Here is a 23,412-nt window from a genome sequence, read left to right on the forward strand (position 1 = left end):
GACGCTTAACCGACTGAGCCCCCCAGGCGCCCCTGAGCTTAGTGGTTTTCATCAGCACCCGTTTATTACCCCGCAGCCGTGGAGGTCCAAAGTCCGGGCGCCAGCGCGTGACAGGGCCGCCAGCCCCGCGGAGGCTCTCGGGAGAGCCGGGTTCGCCGCCAGCCGGGCTCCCAGAGGCCCTTCCTCGGCCCTGGCAGCCGGCACCGGGGCACCTTCAGACCCTGGCTCCCCGACCACTGAAAACAAACCTGGTGGGCAGGGGGCAGAGCTGTTGTTTGTCTTGGGCGGGTTTTGGGAGCACCAGGGAGCCCCACAGCGCCTGTGCCTGTAAAGCCATCGGGACCAGCAGCCTCGGCGGTCAAGGCTCTGCCCTTCGCCCTTGACGTGGACGTGCAGCTCTGCGCTTCTGCACTTGCTGCCTCACTGAAGACACAACGGCGACCACCGGTATGTCCCAAAGAGAAGCAGTGAGATCTGGCGTCTCCCTCGCCCCGGTCCCGCAGGGATGACGGGCAGGGTTTACCTGCATCGCCACCAACCGGGTGTCCCTCGGGCCCTGCAGAAGCTGCAGACACGGCCATGCACCCTCTGGACCGGCGCAGCAGCGGGCCAGCGGCTGGAACAGGAAGACAGTGGAAACAATTCTGACCGAACCCAGGTTTGAAAGGACTGTCACGCCGAGCATGGAAGCTCGGCTTGGCCGACCGCAGCCTGGCCTCTCTGCCAATCACGACGCTGGCAGCACGGCCGACACCTGGAGGCTGAGTCCAGGGTCGCCCGGCTGGGCCTCGGGGGCAGGTCACCTCCCCACACGCTGACTTCTGAGCCCAGGGAGGGGGGCGGCCCAGAGTCCTCTGGGGGCGTTGGGTGGAGAACATGGCAGGGCCGTGAGGCCGTGGAGGTGCCTCCTCTGGATAAACGGTCCAGCCCTGGTGGTGGGGACGGGGCGCCTGGCCTCAGACCTGCCCCGGGAAGAGGCTGATGGAGGGCAGGAGTAGGGAGGACACCGTGGGGACGAGGGCCGGCCAGCTGGAGGGACGGAGCCGGGCCAATGAACGCGTCCCGTCTCTGGGGAAGAGTGGGATGCAGGGCAGGGGAGCAGGAAGGAGCGAGCTTCCTCTCCCGGGTGCTGCCCGAGGCTCAGAAGGGGTCCCCGCCAGACTGAGAGCGGCGAGGCGTGCGCCCTGACGCTGTGACACGTCGGCAGAGTGCCAGCAGAGGGACAGACTGATTACTTTCCATCGCTCTTGGGGGCCTGCGGGGGCCTCCCAGTTCCCCTCTTCAGAAGCCCAGGCCTGTCTCCCATCTGCCCAGGGCGCCGGCAGCCATTCCTGGGAGCACAGAGAGCACCCGGCCACTCCTCCATGTATGTCCTCACGTGTGAAATCCAGAGGCTGCAGCCAGCTCGGCTGGAGGGGCGGAGACTCTCGAGGGCTCAGAGGCCTCATCACGCCGGGGCACAGCTGGCAGATGTCACCGCCAGATGTCACCGACAGAGTAATCTTACCACGCGGCTGCCCCACCACCCCGCACACCGGGCAGTGCCCCTCTGGGCACCACACCGCCTGGCGCTGGGGACCCTGCCCTGAGCTCCTGCCGCCCCGGGGACCCCTGCAGGCACCCTCTCTCCACTCTCCTTGGCGCTCCGACCCGCGGAGACGGGCAGCTGTGCGATTGTGGCGCATCTCGGCCACCCTCGCTGTCACCGTCGCCGCCCTTGCCAGCACAGCTGAGTGGATCCAGATGTCCCCTCCCCCCCGCCCCGCCCCCGCGGGGCCCCGTGACGCCCTGTCCCAGGCGTGACCTCTGCACACTCGGTTATGTGCCCCTCTGTCCTCACAGGTGCTGCCAACACCTCCTCCTTTTGAATCAGCAGCAAAATTAATAAGTGTTATTTTCCCCATCTTTTCAAATTTACTGGGCAGAGGACCCCGGGGGCCTATCAGAGCTCGTCCGAAATCTCTTGATCCTAGGCTCTTGGCGACCGCGCGGCGGACAGAGGGTTGGGAGCCGCTGCTCCTGCGTCCTGGACTCTGGGATGTGTAGGTCTGACCTCCTAAACTCATTCCGATTCCAGCTGCAGCAATGGATCACATTTATCCCCCAGGATCTGCACGCAGCGCTCCTAGGCAGGCAACCTCCGTCACAGCAGTGGGGACCCAGGCTGGGCCTTAAATCATGCAGGCCTAGCTGCCGGCAAGCTCCTGTCCCTTGGACGGGGACGAAACAAGTAAAAACTATTCTGGGCTGGGGGCAGGGGGGAGGCAGCTCTCGCTGTCTGTAAACCGCCCACGATTAGCTGGCTGGCCCTGGTGGGCTCTGTTGCCGGTCTGATCCGTGCCAGCACCCGTGTCCTTTCGTCCCCGAAGTCAGGTGCGGGAGCTCCTGGGTCTCAACGCTGCCTGAACCACCGGTGACTCTCAGTGGTCACCGCCTCCCAGTGTGGAGCTCGGCCCCCTCCCTGCCACTCCACGGCCACCAAAGGGTCTGTGGAAGGCGGGGTCTCAATTCTGGAGGCCCCGAGCCTCTCCAGGGAGGCACTAATTCTGTCTTTGTCCATCAGAATGTCTGGTTTGTCCAGTTCTCCGGTTTTCACTTAACGTGAAAGCCAGCCTCCCTCCCCGGCCTCAACTCTTAGCCTCCGAAAGAAGTCTGCACTGCTTTCTTTTTATCCCTCCCTCGGGTATGTGAGCCAGGACTTACGGCCCACAGGCTGTTGGTGGTGGATCCAACCTCATTCCGACTGCTGGGTCTCATTAGCGCCATGGCACCGTCTCTTTGGCTCAGAAGGGTCGCCTTCTACCCGGTTCTGGTAATTGTTTCCTTTCTCGAACGTTGCTTGGGCTTTCTCTGGAGAACAGCTACCCAGGGACGGTATTAAAAACAGCCAAAGGCGTATCTTGTCCTTGTTGGCTTAAGTCTTTGCTCTAAGTGTGTGAGCTGTTCGCCTTCATCCGACCCCACTGCTCTGGGAACTTGTTGGGACTGTGGGTCAGGGGACCGACGGTGAGGGTGCGTCCCCAGCCGGGGCTTTGGAGGCAGCCTCTAGTCCTTTCCAGGAGGGACAACTGCGCCTTCCAGAGCCTGCCAGCCGGCCTGGCGGTCACATTACCACGGGCTCCTACCTCCCGTCGCCCCTGTCACCAAGCCGCCCCGCGGCACCCCTCCGGCAGCCAGCCCAGGTACCTAGGTGCCCACGCGAGACGTACACTGACTTCCAGATGAGAAAACCGCCATTTACTTGGTGTAGTAACTTCCCCCTAAGAGCGCCAGTCCTGTGGCGGCGGGAAGGGACTGTGGAAGGCGATCGTCACCAGAGTGTTCCCTGCGCCCCCCCCCCGCCGCCCTCCCGGGTCCCAAATGTCGCCGTCCAGGGAAGGCCCCTCCCGGCCTAACAGAACCCTAGCATAGTCAGGAGGTGTGGGGGCGACTTGAGGCTCATCTGCCCCCTTTCTGGAGGCGAGACCTCACCACGGCAGACGCGGCCCTCGTCGCGCACGCGCACACGCGCGCACACGCACAAGCCCAACCAGCGCCAAACCGTCGGATCGCGGGTGTGCTCTGGAGCCTTCGGCGGGTCCGCCTCCTCCGGGAGGGCCCCGCGGATCAGAGCTCCCGCCGAACTGCCGCCCCCACGTAGGGGGGAATTAGTATTCTCATCACTAAATGCACACTAAAGGTTCGACAATAGACCTGCGTTTCCCTTTTGTTAAAAAACTTGCAAGGACTCGCCGAGTTGAAAGACAAAGTAAAGCTTCCCGGCCGAGGAGGTAAGCGGCCGGGCTGCTTGTTTTGCTCGGTGCAGCCGGGCGGGGTGCGCGCCCGCCTCCGCGCCGAGGGGAGGCCCGAGGGACCCGGGCGCCGGCGAGGGGGGCTCTGCGCGGGCGTGTTTGTACCGGCGCGAGGCGGCGGCGGCCCTCTAAATAATTTACCAGTTGATTAATAGACTCACAGGGGTATAATTAGAAGAGGAAGAGACGGTGGGCACAGTAACCGGTACAGTGCTTGGGGGAGCGGGAGCCTTTATTTTTTTTTTTAAGAAACTTTCTAGGGTGCTGGGCGTTTGAAGACAAGTTGGGAAGAGCTCAGCGCCTCGTCTCTTTTGAAGTGGAAATAGGACAGTTTGAATCCGTCGAGTTTAATTTTTCACAAGCTTTAGGGGCCCCGCAGTGCAACTCCCTTTTTATTATTGAAAAAAAACTCTACATTTTTCTTTCATTTTTCGACACACACACACACGCACATGCACGCGGTCCAGGCAGTGAGTAATAAACACATTAATTCAGTCTCTTCTTCAGCGTGTATTTTATTCGCTTCGCCTCCCCTGGACGTGCCCCCGCACGGCCCTCCCGCACCCCCACCCAAGGCTCCCACCTTGGGGTGGGGGGTGCCAGTGGGCTGATTAATGGAGGCCCCCTGTAATTTATGCATTTTGAAGGGACCCTCACCTCGGTCTGACAATGCTTTTGAAGTAGCTCCCTTTTTTCAAGTCAAACTTTTGGCTTTTCCGCTGGGGCCGCTCCAGAGATTTCCTTCTGGAAACGAGGCAGGAGCCTTTCTCAGCCTGAGAGGGAGCCAGGGCCAAGGCAGCCCGGCTGAGCAGCCGGCCGCAGAGTGGCGGCTGCGTTCCGGGCCACAGGGCCCGTCAGTGAGGACGGTTCTAGAAGGGGGCCGGCGCCCCTGTTTATCAACAGGCTTGTGCCTGTGGGTCTGGCTCTCTGTTTTTTTCCAAACTAGATTTTCATCGCAGACACGTGCATTGGCTCTCTCCGTCATTAAACTGATGCTTGGCCAGGACATCCTCAAAACGCTGGTCACCCAAAGGTCGAAAAGCTTTCTGTTCGGTGGCCAGCCCCGTGGGGACACTGAGGTGGTGAGGGACTCCGGACCCGTCCATGCACCCGTTCGGTAAAGCCTCTCCCCCGCCAGGAGTGGGGCGCGTCAAGGGCCCCACTCTCGCTACCCGGCTGTGCCACCGAGGCCGGGCAGCCACAGGTGCCTCTCCGCCAGCACGTGCATGGGCCGGGCGTCCTGGTGACAAAACGAAATGAAACAAAACCCAGACATTTCTGCAAAGTCTGCGGCGAGCCCAGAAGTGCACGGTGCCCTTCTCACTCTGACTAGAGCTTCTGGAAGCATTTCCCCTCCATGGGCAGCCCCGGTGGCTTCCAGCCCACTCAGCTGTGAAATCGTCTGCGACAGGCCAGACCCCGAGGCCCCAGCCTCCTCCGGCCGGGAGGCCTCCTGGCGCAGCCATCCGGGCGGCCGCTCACACCCCCGAGGCAGGTGCAGCCCGAAGCCCCTTTCCCCCTCGGAATGTCCTCGACGGGGGGGCTGACACCAGCTCCTTTCTCCTCGGGCTGAGTGAGGCCAGAGGTGTCCGGGGGGAGGGCACTGCCTCCAGTGACCTTCTATAGGTCCCCCACTTTGGACACTTGCCGTGTCCCTGAAACAGATCAGGGACATGACACTTGCTGAGGTTTGTCATGTCAGCCAGAAGGCGGGCTGAGGCGTCCCCGTGGGGAGCTTGGCGCCGCCGTGGTAGGTGAGGGAGACGCCGGGCCCACACCTCGGCCCCGCTCCTGTCTACCGGCTCTGCTGAGGAGGGGGCAGAGGGGCAGGGGGTGAGAGGTGATGGTGAGTAGGGGGTCCAGGGGAGGCAGCAGGGGAGGGGAGAGACCCCTTTCTCCTCACCTCCCACCCCAGACCTTGAGTGCATACATCTGATTTACTCCGCGTGATCTCGACTGCCAGCGAGATCTGATCTCACGCCCCTGCCTTTTGCTCACGGTGGGGTTTGGGGACCTCCCCCTCCCCGCGTCTGCCCTACCAGCCCCTCACGCTGCACCTTTTTGCTGAGGCTCTGTCTGCCCGGTGCCCCTCAGTCCCCAGCACCAGCCTGGCTCACAGCGGGAGCTCAGCTAATGTCTGTGAGCGAATGAATGAATGAATGGGCGAGCAAATGAGTGAATGAATGAATGAGGGGCCCACAGCAGCTGGTCCGCCCCGGCAGAGTGGGGCAGTACCAGGCAGGCCCCGCCCCATGGCAGCTGTGGCCCAGACGCGTCTCCGCCTGCAATCCCACGTAGGAGAGACCCCGTTCGTCTAGAAGGACAAGGTGGGGGGCAGGTGATAGAAGGCAGCGGGCGGCCGGAGAGGTTTCCAGCAAGCGGGCAGCAGCGGTCACTGCCAGACGGTCAGGGGAGCGGCCACGGGACCGGACTCTGGGCTCACACCGCGTGACTCTGGCTCAGACTCTGCCGCTGCCCAGCTGTGCGACCATGGGCAAGCCATCCAGAGCCACAGGCCCTCATCTGTCGGGCGAGCTGGCCACAGTATCACAGCCAGTGGGTTGTGGGTGTAAAGTGGGGTGTAAAGTGAAACTGCGTGTGTAAAACGTGTAGCCCCGTGCGCCTGACGTCACTGCAAGAGCTGATTCATGTCAGCATCAGTTGTGATGGTGGCTGACACCCTCATCCCCCTAGAGACGGTGGCAGTAGGAGCAGGGTCCGTGGGGTCACGTGTGTGTTTCACACGCGGGTTTTTGATGTTCTCTTCCTGGGGTGCCACCCACTTCCGGCCTGGTCCCCGTGGCCACACCGCTGGTGCTGCGCTCATCTCTTGCAGCTGCCTGACAATCCAGTGGCGTAACATGACCGCTGTTTCCTGACACTTTTGATTTCGTGGACGAGGGTTTCAGAGTGGGCGTGGTGGGGGGGGTGGGACTCCGCTCCGTGCCCACTTGGACCTCGGCTGGCATGGTGTGGGTGGCCACCTCTGGTTCTCGGGCCTGGTGCCTTGGCTCTTTCCCCTGCGCCGGCTGGGGCTGGTATGTCCAGGACGGGCCCCTCCTCCCCTGCCTGGAGCCTGGGACCACCTGGGTCGGTCGGCCCTCCTAAGGGGTGACGGCTGCCCCTAGAGTGAACATTCCGGAGACGCCAAGGTTGGGGCGGAGGATGGCGTAAGCTTCCGGGCTTCTTACGATCCAGGCTCGGAGGGGTCAGAACAACTTTCACCTGATTCTGCTCATCAGGCCGGGCAATAGGACCAGCCCAGGTTCACGAGGAGAGTCAGACCCCCACCCCTCAACGGGAGGAGGGGGCACCTCTCCCCTACCACACGGGGGAGGCTTGCGTTGCGAGTTTCTGTTTGCCGGGATTGGCTGTGTCCTGGGACGGCGTGCGGCAGACGGACAGCCTCCTAAACGCTCAGGACTGGGTGGTGGTGTGACTTCACCCGCCACGTGGGGGGCTGCAGGGTGCTCAGAGACCAAGAGTCCAATTCTCCTTGAAAGAGGAAGAAACCCCAGTTGGGAGGTAAGGGGAATCACCTACGGCCATGTCGCCGTGTGGCGGGCAGAATGCATGCCGTCCCTTCCCCTGGAAGGCAGGTGGGGAGCACAGAGATGGAGCAAGAGGCCCCCAGAGCCAGACTGGCTGGGCTAAAATCTGGGCTCCATTAGCTATTAGCTGAGCGGCCGTGGGCAAGTTACGCCCTTTCTCTGCCCTTCAGTTTCCTAATCCGTGAAATGGGGCCGTTGTGAAGGTTGCGGTAAATTAGTACTTGTATTCGAACAAATCCGAGCATCGAAGAGAGCCGAGCGCACAGTAGGCCCGAGAGCACATGGGCGTCTTAAGGAAACGTGCCTCCATGGCTTCTCCAGCCCAGAAAAGCCGGCTCGTGGTTGTTGCCCGGTTCCCCGCAGCTGCCCATTTGCTGTCACGGGTCACGTGGGTGACGGCGTTCTAGCCGCCGTGCGAGGCGGGGGAAGCAGCGTGACCTGAGCGCCGACTCCATTGCAGGGAAGGAAAAGCGTGTCCCGTAAGCGGCGTCATCCGCAGGGCGCCGTGATGCTAGCACGCTGCACTGTCCACGTGTGCACTGGCTGCCTGTCCTCAGTTTCCCCGGGGACCTGCATTTTCCACCAAAAGACGATGGAAGGCCGTGTGGTAAGAATGGCGAACTAGCCAATCACTATACACCGTGTGCCCAAGGAGGCATTTTTACTAGAAGTCTCACTCATTTGTTGGGTGAAAGCAGCATTTATTTATGGAAGAATGTCTATTTTTAACGGGTCTTTTTCTTCCCATCTAAAACTTCGGGAGACCAGCTGAGCGTCCCGTGCGCGAGGCCACGCCCCTCGGCCGTGACGCACCCGCGGGGCGGGGCCGCCGGCTTGGCCTGGCTCTTCGCCCAAGTAGACAGGTGGGGAGGGGGCTGACGGATCGTGATGGAAAGCGGGCAGCCGGCCTTCCAGGGAGGAGGGTTGCGAGATATCCTCCTAATTGGCAAGAGCCCCGGGGCTAATGTACTTCTCTGGACTTGAAAAAAAAGTCCAATATTTTAAAAAGTTGTTATTTCCTGGCATCACTGTCTGCCAAGCAATTTTCAGTGCTGTCGTTAAGTAATGCAAATGTTGGCGTATAGACTTTGGAACAACGTAATGAAGTCTTGGGTGTCTGTACCATCCTGTGACTGGGAGACCCAGAACCACCGGGCAGGAGCTTGCCTGGAATAAGTGACCTGAGTTTACTGAGGCGGCAGACCATCCGGTGGGCCTGCCCCCAATGAAGAACCGCGGGGTTCTCCTCATTACCTCCACCACCCAGATTCGAAAATGTCCTCGCCGTCATTTCAAGGGCTCGCTTGGGGGTGCACCTTCCATGATTGACCAGCAGGTGGCAGTAAATAATAAACAAACAGCCTCACAAACGGAAACCCCTGCCCCCAGCTTCGGGCTCTGCAGGTCCCGCCCTGGGGGTCTCAGCCCCCAGGAATCAGGACCATCCGGGGGCCAACAGTCTCCCAGAAATGGTAGGAGTTTAGGTTTTGCTGAACGATAGTGATGGTGATGTCCTGGGGGCAGGGGCCCGTTTCTTTCACGCCTCCGTTGGAGGAAGAAATGAACAACAGAAACAAAAGCAGCTCTCCTTTCTCCTTCGCGGCCCTGTTCCTCTCCAAGATGCTCCCTCTGGCCGCCATCAGCAGCTCGCGGCCCCGGGCCGGTGTTGGGATGTGGGGAAGGGGAAGAGGGGCGCACGGGGAGTCTTCCACGAAGGCTGGCAGATCCTTTGCCTCAATTTTGGTGGGGGGAGGTTGGGGGGGAGGTTGCGGGGGAGGTTGAGGGGGGAGCCATGGGGTAGCTCTCGGGTGCGTGGAGGCGAGGGGTGGGTGGTGTGTGGTGTAGATAGGTGCGGGGTCCAGACAGCAGGTGTTGTGTGGGTGGGTGTGTGAGCAGTGGGTGTGGAACGTATGTGTATAGTGTAGGGGTGGGGAGTGTAGGAGGTGTCGTGGGCGTGAGCTGTGTTGCAGGTGTGTGTAGTGGGTGAGTAGGAGGGCGCTGGGTGGGAGGGTGTGCGTAGTGTATCTTTGTAGGTGTTCGTGTGCAGGGTGCATGTAGGGGGGTGTGTGGCCTACAGAACTGGTTTCTGAGCGTGGCTGCAAGGGTGTGTGCCTGTGGTGTGTAGGGTGAGTGATGAGGTTACTCAGCTCTTTCTTTTTTTTTATGTTTGTTTATTTTTCAGGGAGAGAGAGAGAGAACGGGGAGGGGCAGAGAGAGCGAGGGAAGGAGACAGAACCCCAAACAGACTTTGCCCTGTCAGTGCAGAGCCCAACGCAGGGCTCAAGCACGAACCGTGAGATCATGGCCCGAGCCGGATCAAGAGTCGGACGCTTAACCACTGAGCCACCCAGGCGCCCTCAGCAAATTTCTGATTTGCCCTGGCCGGGCGGAGGGTCAATCTTGGTCTTTATTACCTTACAAGCACTGACTGAGGGAGTGATTTCCTCTGTTCCACTTTTTGCCCGAGCCTCGTCGGGCCAACTCCCGCAGTCCTACCCGCCTCGCGCCCGCCCCTGCCAGCGGAGTCCCAGGGCAGGGACATGCCCGGGCCAGCGAGAGCAGAAATGCAAGGACCGGACAGCAGGCGGCAGTGTGGTGCGACAGGAGGGCGCGAGCTGGGCCTGGAGCCAGCCCCTTCGGCCTCTGGGCGCCAGGTTCCCCTGGAGAATCTCAAGCTGGCCTCGGTGCCCTCCGCAGGTCCTCCCTGACTCCCACTCAGCAGCTCTCTGAGCTGGACTTGACTGGGGGCGACAGGCGTCAGACCTTGGCCAGGAAGAAGAGTCCGTGCCCGCATCTCATGGGGCCCCGTCCGTTTGCTACTTTCTCCCGTAGGATTCCTGTGCAGGAGGGAGCTTGACCCGGGCTGGGTTTTTAACAGGAATTAGCCTTCCCTTCAAGACAGAGGGCGGGTCCGTGTCCTGGGTAGAGCGGTGGGGGACCAGGTAGGATTCCTGCGGGGCCTCGGAGCCTCTTCCCCGTGACCACGGCTCCCCATCAACCCCTGAGCCAAGCAAACCCAGCCGGCAGGGAATAAATTGATTGAGATTTTAATAACCTCGAGGTCAATGTGAGAACTGCCATCTTTTATGGAAGATCTTCAGGAAAAAAAAAAAACACCCTGAAACCATGTGGTGTGGCCTTATGAAATAATGGGATATTCATATCTTGCACTTTGCTAAATTTAGGGTTGACAGGACATTGCGGAGAGATAGCCGTCGGCAGTAGCTTGTTCGCAGGGTAAGATGTTAACTGTCAAGCCCAGAAATCAAGCCTGAGGCACCTGACTCAATGGAGAAAGACTTTAGCCCGCGCTGAAAAATCTCTATCTGAGAGGAGGGAAAAGGGTAAATGGACAGCATATCAAGGAGACTTTAAACTTTCAGCAGAACGTAGCCGGCGAGGTCTGTTCTGGAAGGCTGTGTTTGCTGACGGGCTGGTCAGACCACGTGGGGCTGGGAGAATGAGTCGATAGCCTTCAGGAAAAAAAAAAGGCAGCAGTGAAACAAAGGTGCCTGGATCTCTGGGTAGGGGGCCACAGGGGTGGGCCTGGGGAAAGGCGCTGGAGGCGGGGCCTGCAGGCTTCACCCCTCCCCGCCACCCCCCTCCCCCAGGCTGCCCAGCGGGCCGGGAGGGGTGCTCAGGTCGGAGGCCCAGGAGGCAGCACCCAGAGGCCCAGAGGCGGCTGTGTTCTGTTTCGGGTTTCCCAGTCCTATGGGGGGGCGGGCCGTCTCTGCGGGTGCTGGGAGAGGTCCTCGCAGCCCCCCGAAAGTTCCTCCGCCCCCAGTGAGGAGCAGAGGCTGGGTTGGTCCCTTATTCATTCAAAATGAGCGTGTGTCTATTAAGTGCGTACCACGTGCCAGGCACAGTGCCCGACGTAAGCTGTGTTCCTGCTCTTCGAGGGGCGGGGAGAAGGTGGGGGCCCAGGCAGCGGACAGGCACCAATAATGAAAGGTTTCAAGTCCCGGTAAGTGAACCTTCTGAGGAGAAAGGCTAATTTGAGGGTCTGTGTTTCTGAAGAGAGGGGCTTGTTTGGGTTTGGGTTTGGGCTCAGAGTCGGGATCAGTGCGCGACTCCCCAGCGCACTGCCTTCTCCTTGGAGCACCCCCCCCCCTTCCTGCATCTCCCAGGTCCTTGTGCCTTTCGAGCCCGGATACCACTTTGTGTCCCTGACTCTCTCGACTCCAGGGCCCTGAGATCTGAGCGGGACTGGGTCTAATTCATAGGGTGCAAGAGGGGCCCTCCACTCCGTGTGTGCCCGTGTGCAGTGGGTGTGTGTCTGGGTGTGTTTGCTGCGTGCGTGCGTGCTCTGTGCATGTTTTAGTTAGATCGGACCATACAGCTGTGTGTCCCCCGGTGTGCTGCCAGAGTCCTCAAGTTAGTATGAACATGATGGGTTTGGAAGGTCACATAGTATCCCGCCGCATGGACAGACCGTCCTTTACGAGACCGCCTTGTGCCGAGGCCACTGTCGGCCACACCTGATTGTCACCACTGAAAATAACAGAGACAGACGCCTTCGGGCGCATGTCTTTTCCTGTCTGTGCTGCGGTAGCGTAGCTGTGGGTTCTTGTAAATGAGATCGCTGGGTTGAAAGGCGTGTACATTTTAGTTTTTTTAAAGGATTTCTTTTATTAGAGAGAGAGAGAGAGAGAGAATCACAAGCAGGCTCCATAGTTAGTACAGAGCCCAACTCAGAGCTTGATCCTAAGACCCTGGGATTGTGACCTGAGCCAAAAGCACGAGTCAGACGCTCAACCAACTGAGCCACTCAGATGCCCCTACATTTTAACTTCTAATGCGAATTGGGAAATTCCCTCTAGAAATTTTTGCAAACCCACCCCCCCCCAAAAAAACAGTCTCCTCGTGTTTCCACCAGGTCTTCCATTCTCCCCTGGAGTCAGGTTTTGCTCCAGTGGACGTCCCTTAAGCCACAATCCTTTGGGGCCTGAGTTTATCAACTTTGATGAGAGAGGTCAAGGGGATGACCTTGCAGGGCCTTCCCCCTGGGTCCCCACAGCTCCCAGCCTCACGAGCAGCCCCCTGAGCCCTGATAAGGCTGCAGGCCCGCAGCTCAGTGCTCCCTGGAGCACAGCTGGCTTCCTGACAGGGCGTGGCTGTTGAGGAAAGCAATCAGTCCAATTGTCCCGTCCAATAGCCGAGGTATCACCGGCCAGCAAGCTCATTACCTAGCGGACCTCCTTCTCCATGGGCAAGTCCATTTCAAACCCAGCACTCCCCTCAAGTCAGGTTTAAGCTCAGGGGAAATTTGATGTGAAAAGTTTGAAATTTAAGGGTCATGTATTCTTGCCAGTGGCTTCATTGTAGCCATCTGAGGGGAGCCCGGATAAACTGTGGGGAGGGACTAACACTAGACCCACACGGCCCCCCAGGAGACGGCTAGTGGGTCGGGCATCTATGGTGAGCCGTCTGCCGGCCCCACAGCATCCGGCGAGGCAGGCGCCCCCGAGGAGGACACTGAGGTTCAGGGAGGTCCACTGGACCACTGGGCTCTCCGCTCACACGTGATCCGGGGCAACTATGAGGGGAGTTTTCTGGGTTTGTTCTAAGGAATGCCTATAAAAGCTGTATCGGGGCACCTGGCTAAAGCAGTCGGTTAGAGCACCTGCCTTCAGCTCCGCTCAGGTCATGATTCCACGGTTCCTGAGTTCAAGCTCTCTTGCAGAGCCTTCTTGGGGTCCTCTGTCTCCCTCTCTCTCTGCTCCTCCCCTGCTCTCTGTCTCTCTGTCTCTCTGTCTCTCTCTCTCTCTCTCAAAATAAATATTTTTTAAAAGGCACCTAGGAGCGCTCAGGGGATGACTCAGTGGGTTGAATGTCTGACCAACTTCGGCACAGGTCATGATCTTGTAGGTCTGTGACTTTGAGCCCCACGTCAGGCTCTGAGCTGTCAGCCTGCTTCAGACTCTGTCTCCCTCTCTCTCTGCTCCTTCCCTGCTCACATGCTGTCTCTCTCTCAAAAATAAATAAACATTAAAAAAAAAAAAGGCAGCTGTATCACAAATCCTCCTGTACCTCCCCCCACCCCACCCAGCACAGCCCACCAGCCTTCCCACTTCAAAGAAGAGACTGAAGTTCAGAGTGTCTCAGCAGGTTGGGGCAGAGCCGGGACTAGGAGAGGGAAGCAGAGGGCCCGCTCACCACGGCCGGCCTCTGACGGCGCTGCTGGGGGCTGGCGGCACCTCCCAGACACTCAGATTCCCAGGACCTGAAGGGCTCCGTGCCTGGGGGCTCAGCAAAAGATGTTTCCTTTCTAGAAGTTTCAGAAACTGGTGATTCTGATTCAGGCTCCTCAGTCCAAACTCTTTGCGGACTTTACATGGGGTCCACTTTTGCTCTTTGGAGCCTGCAGTGACCACTTCGAAGATTGTCCTTGTGACCAGCCACAGCCTTGGGACATGGGGACCCCAGCGGGGGACTCCACTGGCTGGCACCCCAAAACGAGCGCTCCCTGTGCATATGTGGCCAAGTGCAGGACCCTGAGATCAACTCCCATGTGTTCATTCACTGAAGGCCGGCACGTGATTATTCCCAAGGTGGCCCGGGTCCCCGTCCCCGTTATGACCTGGCCACACCTGTCCACTCTCAGCTCCCACGGACCGCTCCGCTCCAGCCACATGGGCCCTCTCTCTGAACCTTGAATGTGTCCAGATCATTCCAGCCTGAGGCCTAGAACATACTCGCCGGGTCTTCGTGCCGCTGGATCCCCCCCTCGGGTCTCCACCACATGTGACCCCCCAGAGGCCGTCCTGGACCCCGTCAAACCAGCCGGCTCCCGTCACTTGTGCGTACCACTTCTCCGCCGCGGTCATGTATCTGAGCGCCGTCTGCCTCCCTTGCTAGAATGGAAACATTGGGAGGGCAGCGCCCTTGACTCCTTCTTTGTCCTGTATTGCGGTGGCCAACACAGTGCTCTGGACAGACCGTTGCAAAGGGCTTTTTCCTCTATTAGTTTCTCATTTAGGTGAAGACATCTGTAGGTATTTAGGCATAGACCTGGACTGGAAAGCCGTATGGCAGATTCTTAACCCATTTTGGGCTTAATCTGTATCTATTTATCCTGAAACAACGTATTGGGTCCCAGGTCAGAGAACAGGCGCATTATTTGTTCACACCGTCATTGGAGTGCTGACCCCCTTCGCCCCAAATCCTCGCGGGGCCGCGTGGTGAGAGCCGGCGTGCCCTGGGTGAACAGGGGCCTGTAGCGTGGGGGGCAGGCCCTGACCTTGACTCTCGGAGCTTACAGAGGACAGCCGGCCTGGGACATCAACGAAGGCCCCGATACGATCCCTAAGTCTCCCCCGAGGTCTCCATCTTTAACTCCCAAGGCTCGTTTGAAGCCCGGCATCCTGCGTCGCCGGCCACCAGTCTGTTCTCAGAACACAGAGACCGGGGGGACACATGGAAATATTCAGTACGTTTTCCTTCCCAACATGCATCTCCCGAACTGAAAACCACCAGCCGCCATCTCTGAGTGTCTGCCACGTGCCTGGAAATTTGTGTGCGCCTCGAGCCCGCATTGTCTCCCCCCGCCCGGGCTCCCCAGAGTCTGGGCACGTTGCTCTTAACATGTTTCGTGAGTTGCAGTGAAGCCTTTGAAAAGGGCAGCCTCCTGTCTGTCTATTATTCCGCACCTACCATGTGCTGGGCACTATGTTGATCACGGGGGAGATGAGGCGGCACGGTCTTTTTCCCCGCGGAACCCACTGTCTTCGGGGAGAGGCAGACACTACACAAAGACTTAGCCCATGACGAGGGCAGCAAATCAGGAAGTGGTGCAGGGGCTAACCCAGTCTGGCCCTGGGGACATTCCACTGGGGCCTGGAAGGCTGAATGGAAAGTCTTGCCCCAAGGGGTAAGACTCCCCTGCCTTCTGGATGGAGGGACTGGCTGACTCACAGGAGGTGACGAGCTGGGGGAGAGTCACGTGGGAGGGAGTCAGGAGTCAGGGACTGCAAGCGACTCCTGGCCATGGGGGATGGCACTTACCCTCGGAGCACTGGGAAGCCACAGCAGGTGTAAGCATGGGAAGAGAGGGGATTCGCTGCATCAACTCCTCGTTCATGTTAGATAGCCAGATGTTCTCATTAGGGCGAATGCCCTTTTCTGATCTGTCCTCGGGGCTGGGGAAGAAAGGCCGAAAGATGTGAGAGAGGACAAATTCAGGGAAATGCGAATCGCTCAGAATAAGGTTCATGGTCCTTCGGTCAAGAGCATAACCAGCACGTCGTGGCCCTGGAGGGAAGCAGCTGTTTGCGCGTCTCTCCCCCGTGAGTTCACCTGGCTGTCGGTCTGGGGGCCTGCTGGCAGGTTCCGGACGGTCAGGGCCACTTATCTGACGCACGGATCACCGGGCTGGGATGGGGGTCGGGCCTCTCCCAAAAAGCTGCCAAAGACCCTCACTGCAACTCCAGGAAACCCGCTCGTCAGGGCCACATCCATAGCAAACACGAGTAATATTTACCAAGTGTTTCTGGAAAAATGAGTGCAAAGTGCAGGAAACGCAGTACATCAGCAACACAGTACACTTAATGAGTCGGAGAGGAGAGGTGTAAATTTCGGGAAAATGTCACTTGCGGTAATGTAAACAAAATCCTCTCAACGTCTTGTTCTCCACGAGACCGCGTTTCAGTCTCTGGTTCTCCCTAGAGCCGCAGCTCTTGAGATCTGAGTCTAGGCATCGAGGAGGGAAGACGGGGAGGAAGGAGACAGGCAGGGCTTGGCTTCGTGTTGCGAATTAGCAGAGAGCATCCAGGGTAAACCTCCACCGGGGCCTGGCGTGTTACCCCGAAAACCCTTCTGCGGCAAAACCTGGATCCCGGGGTGGGCGGGGGGACTACCCTGGCTGCTGACGGACCTGGTATCTTGTCAAGGTCAGGGAAGGGCCAAGATCAAGGTCAAGGTCATCAGGGCTTTTCCCTTCTCAAGAGGCGAGCGTCCCTCTAATCGCTGGGATCTGGGAGGGACCTGGGCACCGGCAGCCTTGTCTGCCCAAAGCCGACCCTTCACCAGTTCAATCCAGAGTCAGGGAAAGTTAGGAAACCCGTGGCCCGCATGCTGCCTCACACCGAGCTGGGTCAGCGGCGGTGCCCAGGGTGACAGTGTGACCCTGGCCCTCCTTCCCCCGCAGTCCCTGACACCGTCATCATGAAGGTGCTGGGCCAGCGCCTGGACCAGCAGGACAGCATTCAGAGAGGGTGGGTGCTGCACGGCTTCCCCAGAGACCTGGACCAGGCGCACTTGCTGGACGGCCTGGGCTACCAGCCCAACAGGTAAGCGGCCCCTTCTCGCGGCCTGGCCCCGCTGGGCACCCCCGCCCCGGGGGCTCGGCTGGCGAGGTCCCTGTGACTGGAAGGGGCTCCCCGACTTCCTGAAGCGGCATGGCTCTTAGACGCCCCCCCTCCCCCCCGTTCCCGTGCACCCCTCCCCGTCGCCCTGTGAACCAGGAGTCAGGCTTGGGGTCAGATCCTGGCTCTGTCACCCACCGCGCTGGGCCTGGATGCCAATCCACACCAGCCAGCCCCGCCTTCCCCAGGAGGACTGTGCCATGGACAGACGTTTCCTTCCACTGTTTCTTCACTCGAACGCCCTGCACTTAAACTTTTGGTGCGATGGACGTTTGTTCTGATGTGGGCATGCTGCATGGGCTGAGCACTTTGTCCCCGAGTGGTCGGCCATGTGTTCTAAAATGGCGTCCAATGCCGTGGAATGTTCTGTCCTTCCTCCGCTGACAGGAACCGGACAGCACCCCGTGACTGTGTGTACCGTGCAAGGAAACGAAGGGGGTCCCAGTGGAAACAGCAGGACTGTGAGGTCAGGGCACGCCCTGGCGGGGACTCGCCACATCACTGGGGGTTGACAGAGGCTCAGAGGCCAGCGGCAGAGCGGGAAGGCCTCCCGGGGGGGCGTCCTGCGGAGCTGCGGTCCAGGGAGCAGGGGGGCGGCCACCTCAAAGAGGTGCTTGGCTTTCTCTGGTCGATCCTAACCTCCAAACGGTCGCCAACAATTAAGGAACCTGCTAGTTCTCAGCTCCTGGCTGTTTTGGGGTCACTTGTAGCAGAGACTGTGACTTGGTTTGGGAGAGTTTTTTAAGTTTCCAGGTAGTCGGCATTTTATCATTATCATTTCAACGTTCATCACTAGCTTCTTATTTTAATGTAGAGGATGGAGAAGTTGTTGAAGCACAACCTCTAATTTAATCAAAGTTATTGGTGTTTATTCTGTGGATGGTTATTCAATAGTATTTGAAAAGAATGTGTATTTTATTATTTCTTTAATACTTATTTATTTTTGAGAGAGAGAGAAAGGCAAAGAGAAAGAAGGAGACACGGAATCCAAAGCAGGCTCCAGGCTCCAAGCTGACAGCACAGAGCCTGATGTGGGGCTCAAACTCATGAACTGTGAATGGTGACCTAAGCTGACATTGGACCCTCAACCAATTGAGGCACCCCGAGAATGAATATTTTAAGTTACAGAATTAAATATACATATTAGGTCATACTCCTTTTTCTTTTTTAAGTGTATTTGGCTTTTTTAGTAATCTCTACAGCTGATGTGGGGCTCGAACTCACAGACCTGTGATCAACAGACACACGCTCTATTGACCGAACTAGCCAGGTGCCCCTTAGGTCCTCCTAGATCCCCTCTGTCCTTGTTTCTAATTTTTTAAAATGTTTTTATTTATTATTGAGACAGAGAGAAACAGAGCATGAGCAGGGGAGGGGCAGAGAGAGGGAGACACAGAATCAGAAGCAGCTCCAGGCTCCGAATTGTCAGCACAGAGATTGATGTGGGGCTCGAACCCACGAACCGTGAGATTGTGACCTGAGCCGGAGTCGGACTCTTGATCGACGGAGCCCCCGGCGCCCGAGCCTTGTTTCATCATCACTGTGTTTCTTTTGTGTCTGTCTGTCATCCTGTCAAGGACTGATTTGCTGACTTCCCATTAACAACATACTTTTATTAATTTTTCTGGTTCTCTGATTTCCTGCAGTTTTTGCTTTATGTGTTACACAGTTCATAAAAGCTCGGGTCGGGGACGTGCTCCTTGTGCACTGTCGCCCGGATGGAAGTGACCATCTGTGACACGACTGTGGCTTGTCTAATGCTCCCTGTGCGTCTCCTCCTCAGTGACAACCCGTCGTTATCAGAGAGAGGCTGTCCGTTGGGGACCTCCGAGGTTCTGGCCGGAAGCCAGGGGCCAGCCCTGTCGGAAGGGGCACCCTTTGCTCTGTTTTGCCTTTTTAAATTTTTCTTATTTTGTCACTCCCCAAGCCAGTAATCAACTGGCTTTTTCGCTTGCCTAGCTTTCTTTAGATCTACGTGCTAACTAGTTCTGCCCCTTGGACGAGCCCCTCTGAGTATTTCCTGCAAAGCCCATCATGCTGTGTAACCTGTCGGCCGCAGGCTGTCTTTCCTCCCAGATCCCCCTCTCAGTCGGACTGGTTTTTTTTCCCTGTCTTGGCTTCCTTCGGCGTGGGTGCTGTCAGACTTCTCCACCCTGTCATCATAGGCGTTTCTTTGTCCTCCTGCGTTGGAGTCCCTGTTTCCTGAACCACAAATTCTTCCTCGGCTTGGTGTCCAGTTGTTCTTCAAGTTAAAAAGGTGGATCGGAGGGCGCCTGGGTGGCCTGGCCAGTTATGCACCTGACTCTTGTTCAACTCAGGTCACGATCTCACGGTGCGTGAGCTCAAGCCCTGTATCGGGCTCTGCCCTGACAGCACAGACCTGCCTGGGATTCTCTCTCCCTCTCTGTCCCTCCTCTGCTGTCTCTCAAAATAAATAAACTTAAAAAAAAATTTTAGGGGCACCTGGGGGGCTCCGTCGGTTAAGCCTCCGCTTCAGCTCAGGTCATGATATCACGGTTCGTGGGTTCAAGCTCCACATCGGGCTCTGTGCTGGCAGCTAGCTCAGAGCCTGGAGCCTGTCTTTGTAATTCTGTGTGTGTCTCTCTCTCTAACCCTCCCCTGCTCACGCTGTCTCTCTCTGTCTCAAAAATAAATAAAACATTTAAAAATAATAATAAATTTTTTAAAGGTTGGTTTTAACAGCAGAAGGCTGTCATTTCCCCACACACTGGCTCCAGACTGAAGAGGTCACCCTCTGCCCCTCGTGCTCCGCACATGAGCGCCCGAAGCTTCCCTTGGCCCCTCTGCCGCGTAAGAAGGCTTGTTTCCACATCTCCCGATTTTCTTTCTCTGGGTTTACTGCCTTGTTTTGGTCAAGCACATCCACCTGTAGCTTCCTGAGAAGGGTTGTACGGGAGGTGAACTTTTCAGGACGCGGTAGGGCTGAAGGTGTCCTTGCCCTACCCCCCTGCTTGCTGGGTAGGTTGGATGGGCAAGGAATGACCAAAGTCGCCTTCTCTCCACCATTTTGAATTGCTGTTAAGAAGCCCAAAGCCAGTGTGATTCCTGATGTTTCGTATGTGGCGTTTTTCTTCTCTCTGGGAGTTGGTGGGATCTTCCCTTTATCTCCAGGGATCTAAAACTTCACTATAAAATTTCATTCATTTCTTTGGTGTGGGTCTGATTTTCTCCATTGTCCCCAAGGTTAATCTGGAAACCTGTGTCCTTCAGTTCTGGCAAATTTTCTTCTATTATTTTGTTGATGGATTTTTTTCCCCCTGTTCTCTCTGGAACTTATTATTTGAGTATTAGATCACCTGGACTGGCCTTCTACATTTTTTAAAAAACAATTTTCTCTCTTATATTCTATGTCTGTAGCTTTTGGGTCTGCTTGGGTTTAATTTGTCTGGCTCCACTTTTTATATTTCTGCACCTTTCTCTTCCAACCCTTCTGTTGAATTTCTAATTGCTCCTGTTGTGCTTATTTTTATAATATTCAAGAGCTCTCTTGTTTTCTAAATCTTCCTTTTAAATTTTCTTGATCTTGTTAAATGAATTATTCTATCCCTAGAAACGTTCGTGATGGGCTTATTTCTGCAGGAGGTGGGGGTGTCCCCTTCTGTTCAGGTTTTGTCAGTCTTTCAATTTTTTTTTTAAATTTAATTTATTTGTTTTGAGAGAGAGAGAGAAAATAGGAGGGGGCAGAGAGGGAGGGAGAGGGAGAATCCCAAGCAGCCTCCACACTGTCAGCGCAGAGCCCGGCGCAGGGCTCAAACTCACAACTTGTGAGATCGTGAACTGAACCGAGACCAAGAGACGGACACTCAACCAGCTGATCCACTGCGTGCTCCAAGGTTTTGTCTTGGTCTCATTTTTTCTCAGTAGATTCTCTCGTTGGTTCGTTGGTCACCTTGGTGGTTTGCTCCAGTGTAAGAGCCGGGCACTGAGATGCTGGGGGATGGGGGCCCTTGGGCTTTGTCTTCACGGAAGGGTGCTCTCTTGAGGCCATTTATGCAGAACCACCCGCTGAATTCCCCTGTGCTGCTCAGCTTCCTCCGAGAAGACTCATCCCGCCTCCTGCTGGAGGGTGAGGTTCTGGGGTCCTGGGGGTGAGCAGGACAGTGGGAAGCGGCGGAAGCAGAAGGAGGCGTCACACGCTGCGTGCCAATGTGCATGTTTTGATTTCCCCTAATTTCGGTACGGCTGCAGGCTCTGAACTATGCTTGGCATTTTCGACCCAGAGAGCCTGAATTACACCTTCTCTAGCGACTCAGTCTTCCATTTCCGCCCAAGGGGAGGAGGAGAGGCCTTGGCTCCAGCTAGACGGTGGGAGGAAGGGGTCTGGGGCTCAGTCTCTTCTGAGACGAACTTCAACCAATCCTCCTTATTTCAGCCACGGGTCCTGGAGTGGGGTCTGTGTCTGAGCCTTTGAGGGTGTGCTGGTGACACTGGCATGGTCCTCAGTTCCTATTGCCGACGTGGGGCTGGCTGTGGGGGTCTCTGCGGTTGGGTGCCACCCACACACCTGCTTTCCAGCCCCAGACATCTTGTGTCCCTGTCCCCCTCCTCCGTCCCCTCTGTCATGTCCGGCAGGGTTTCAAAGCCCCTCTCATCGTTGTGGGGGGGGGTTGCTTTGGGAGGAAACAGTTTGGTGCGTGTCTCAACAAGCCGCCAGACCAGTCATACTTGGAACTCAGCGGGTGGCCTCTTTGTTGCACTTGAATGGCCCTCCCTTTTCCTTGCAACTACTTTGCGCCCCTTCTTTTTTGTTGCCATGCAGGCAGAATGAGATTGGACTTAATATTTTTTTATGCAACTGCTTTTTTTTACCTCTTGAATGGCTGAAAATATCCCACGTATTTTTGCCTTTATCACTTTGTTTTATGCTTCATTGTGGTTTGTTTTTTTTTTTTTTTTTTGCTTTCCACCTTTTTTTAAGGTTTCTTTACTTATTTTTTTCAGTAAGTGCTACGCTCCATGCGGGGCTCGAACTCACGACCCCAAGAGACCAAGAGTCGCACGCTCCACCCCTCCACCGGCCGAGTCTCTTCTTCCTGGTTTGTGTTTCCTTTGAGTTTTCTTGCTGCCACCCTTACCTTCTCTTGGTCTGCGTCTCCAGCATGGTTCCTACGTTTCATGTACGTGGTGTGGCTTGCATTTCTCACTTTGTCAAATGAAACAGAGTATCTCGACGGTCACGTGCAGGAGGAAAGAGAGAGTGCTCCCCGTGCGCTCCCGCTTCGCCCGGCCACTCCACTCTCCACTGTGAAGAGGGGCAGGCGGGGACGGACACGTTCCCCGGCTGTTCTGTCCGGTCTGCTAGACACACATTCTTGTTTCTAAGGCTACTAGGCGTTTCTTTGTAGAGATGTAACAATTGTCTTTAGCAATAATTATCACGCTTGTGAGGTTTTCGTTCCGTCGCATCAACTGGATTCAGACTTCACCACCAGCTGTTTCTGTAACCCAACCTCCCCATTTACCAGTTTTGATTCATCTTTCCTCCGAATGGATTGTCTGCTCTGTCCTCTGGCATCGCTGAGGCTGTAGGAATTCCCTGGGGGGCGATGAGATGTTTTTCCGTCTGGGTCAAGTGGGCCTTCTGTCTGGGTGTCCTCAAATGTGCTCGCTCGCTCGCTCTCTCTCTCTCTCTCTCTCCCTCTCCCCTCTCCCCCCAGAAGTTCATTTATGCTCGCCGGGCCTCAGTCTTGCTTCTCATGATGACTTTTCCCTGAAATCTTGGGCGTCCTTTTGAGGTACATTATTTCAGGAGGACACTCTTCTGGTTCCCCTTTTACTATTTTCCTGGCGCATCTGCTTGGCTGTCTTCTCCAGGAAGACCAATCATGCGTGTGTTGGACAGTTGTCATCTGTTTTCCATAATTAGGAATTTTCTTCTAGTAACTTCTATCTCTTGTTCTTTTCCCATCTGTCCTTCGTGATAACTTCAACTATGTTCTGTTGTGTTACTTTCTCATTGCTCCTGGTTTTTTGTTTCTTTAATGCTTAAAAATTTTTTTTAAACATTTATTTATTTTTTAGAGCTAGAGAGAGTCAGATAGAGTGTGAGCTGGGGAGGGGCAGAGAGAGAGGGAGACACAGCATCTGAAGCAGGCTCCAGGCTCCAAGCTGTCAGCACAGAGCCTAATGTGGGGCTCGAACTCACCAACCGTGAGATCATGACCTGAGCAGAAGTCAGATGCTCGACCAACTGAGCCACCTGGGCGCCCGTCTATAATGCTTTTATGGGGGTGCCTGGGTGGCTCATTCGGTTGGGCCTCCGGCTTCGGCTCAGGTCAGATCTCATGTTCGTGGGTTCGAGCCCCGCGTCGGGCTCTGTGCTGACAGCTCAGAGCCTGAAGCTGCTTCCGAGTCTGTGTCTCCCCTTCGCTCTCTGTCCCTTCTCTGCCTGTGCTCTGTTTCTCCCTCTCTCAAAAATAAACAAACAGGGGCGCCTGGGTGGCTCAGTCGGTTGAGCATCTGACTTCAGCTCTGGTCATGATCTCATGGTTCGTTGGTTCGAGCCCCGAATCGGGCTCTGTGCTGACAGCTCAGAGCCTGGAGCCTGCTTCCGATTCTGTGTCTCCCTCTCTCTCTCAGCCACTCCCCTGCTCATGCTCTGTCTCTCTCTATCTCAAAATAAATAAAAACACTACATAAATAAATAAATGCCGAGAACCCCAGCCCCTCCCACCCCCAGCCCCTTCC

General features: G+C 56.8%; 1 protein-coding gene across 1 annotated transcript in view; it reads left to right on the forward strand.

Annotated features, from left to right (window-relative positions):
* The window catches only part of AK8 (adenylate kinase 8), a 118,863-nt gene that overhangs the window by 49,471 nt on the left and 45,980 nt on the right, over nucleotides 1-23,412 (forward strand). The window contains exons 11-14 of the mRNA XM_029921050.1: nucleotides 334-467; nucleotides 563-798; nucleotides 1,890-2,042; nucleotides 16,488-16,629. Of these exons, the coding sequence (XP_029776910.1) occupies nucleotides 334-467; nucleotides 563-798; nucleotides 1,890-2,042; nucleotides 16,488-16,629 (665 nt within the window). The remainder of the gene's footprint in view (nucleotides 1-333; nucleotides 468-562; nucleotides 799-1,889; nucleotides 2,043-16,487; nucleotides 16,630-23,412) is intronic.

This window comes from Suricata suricatta, chromosome 13, assembly GCF_006229205.1.
Source record: "Suricata suricatta isolate VVHF042 chromosome 13, meerkat_22Aug2017_6uvM2_HiC, whole genome shotgun sequence".
NCBI classification, from domain to species: domain Eukaryota; kingdom Metazoa; phylum Chordata; class Mammalia; order Carnivora; family Herpestidae; genus Suricata; species Suricata suricatta.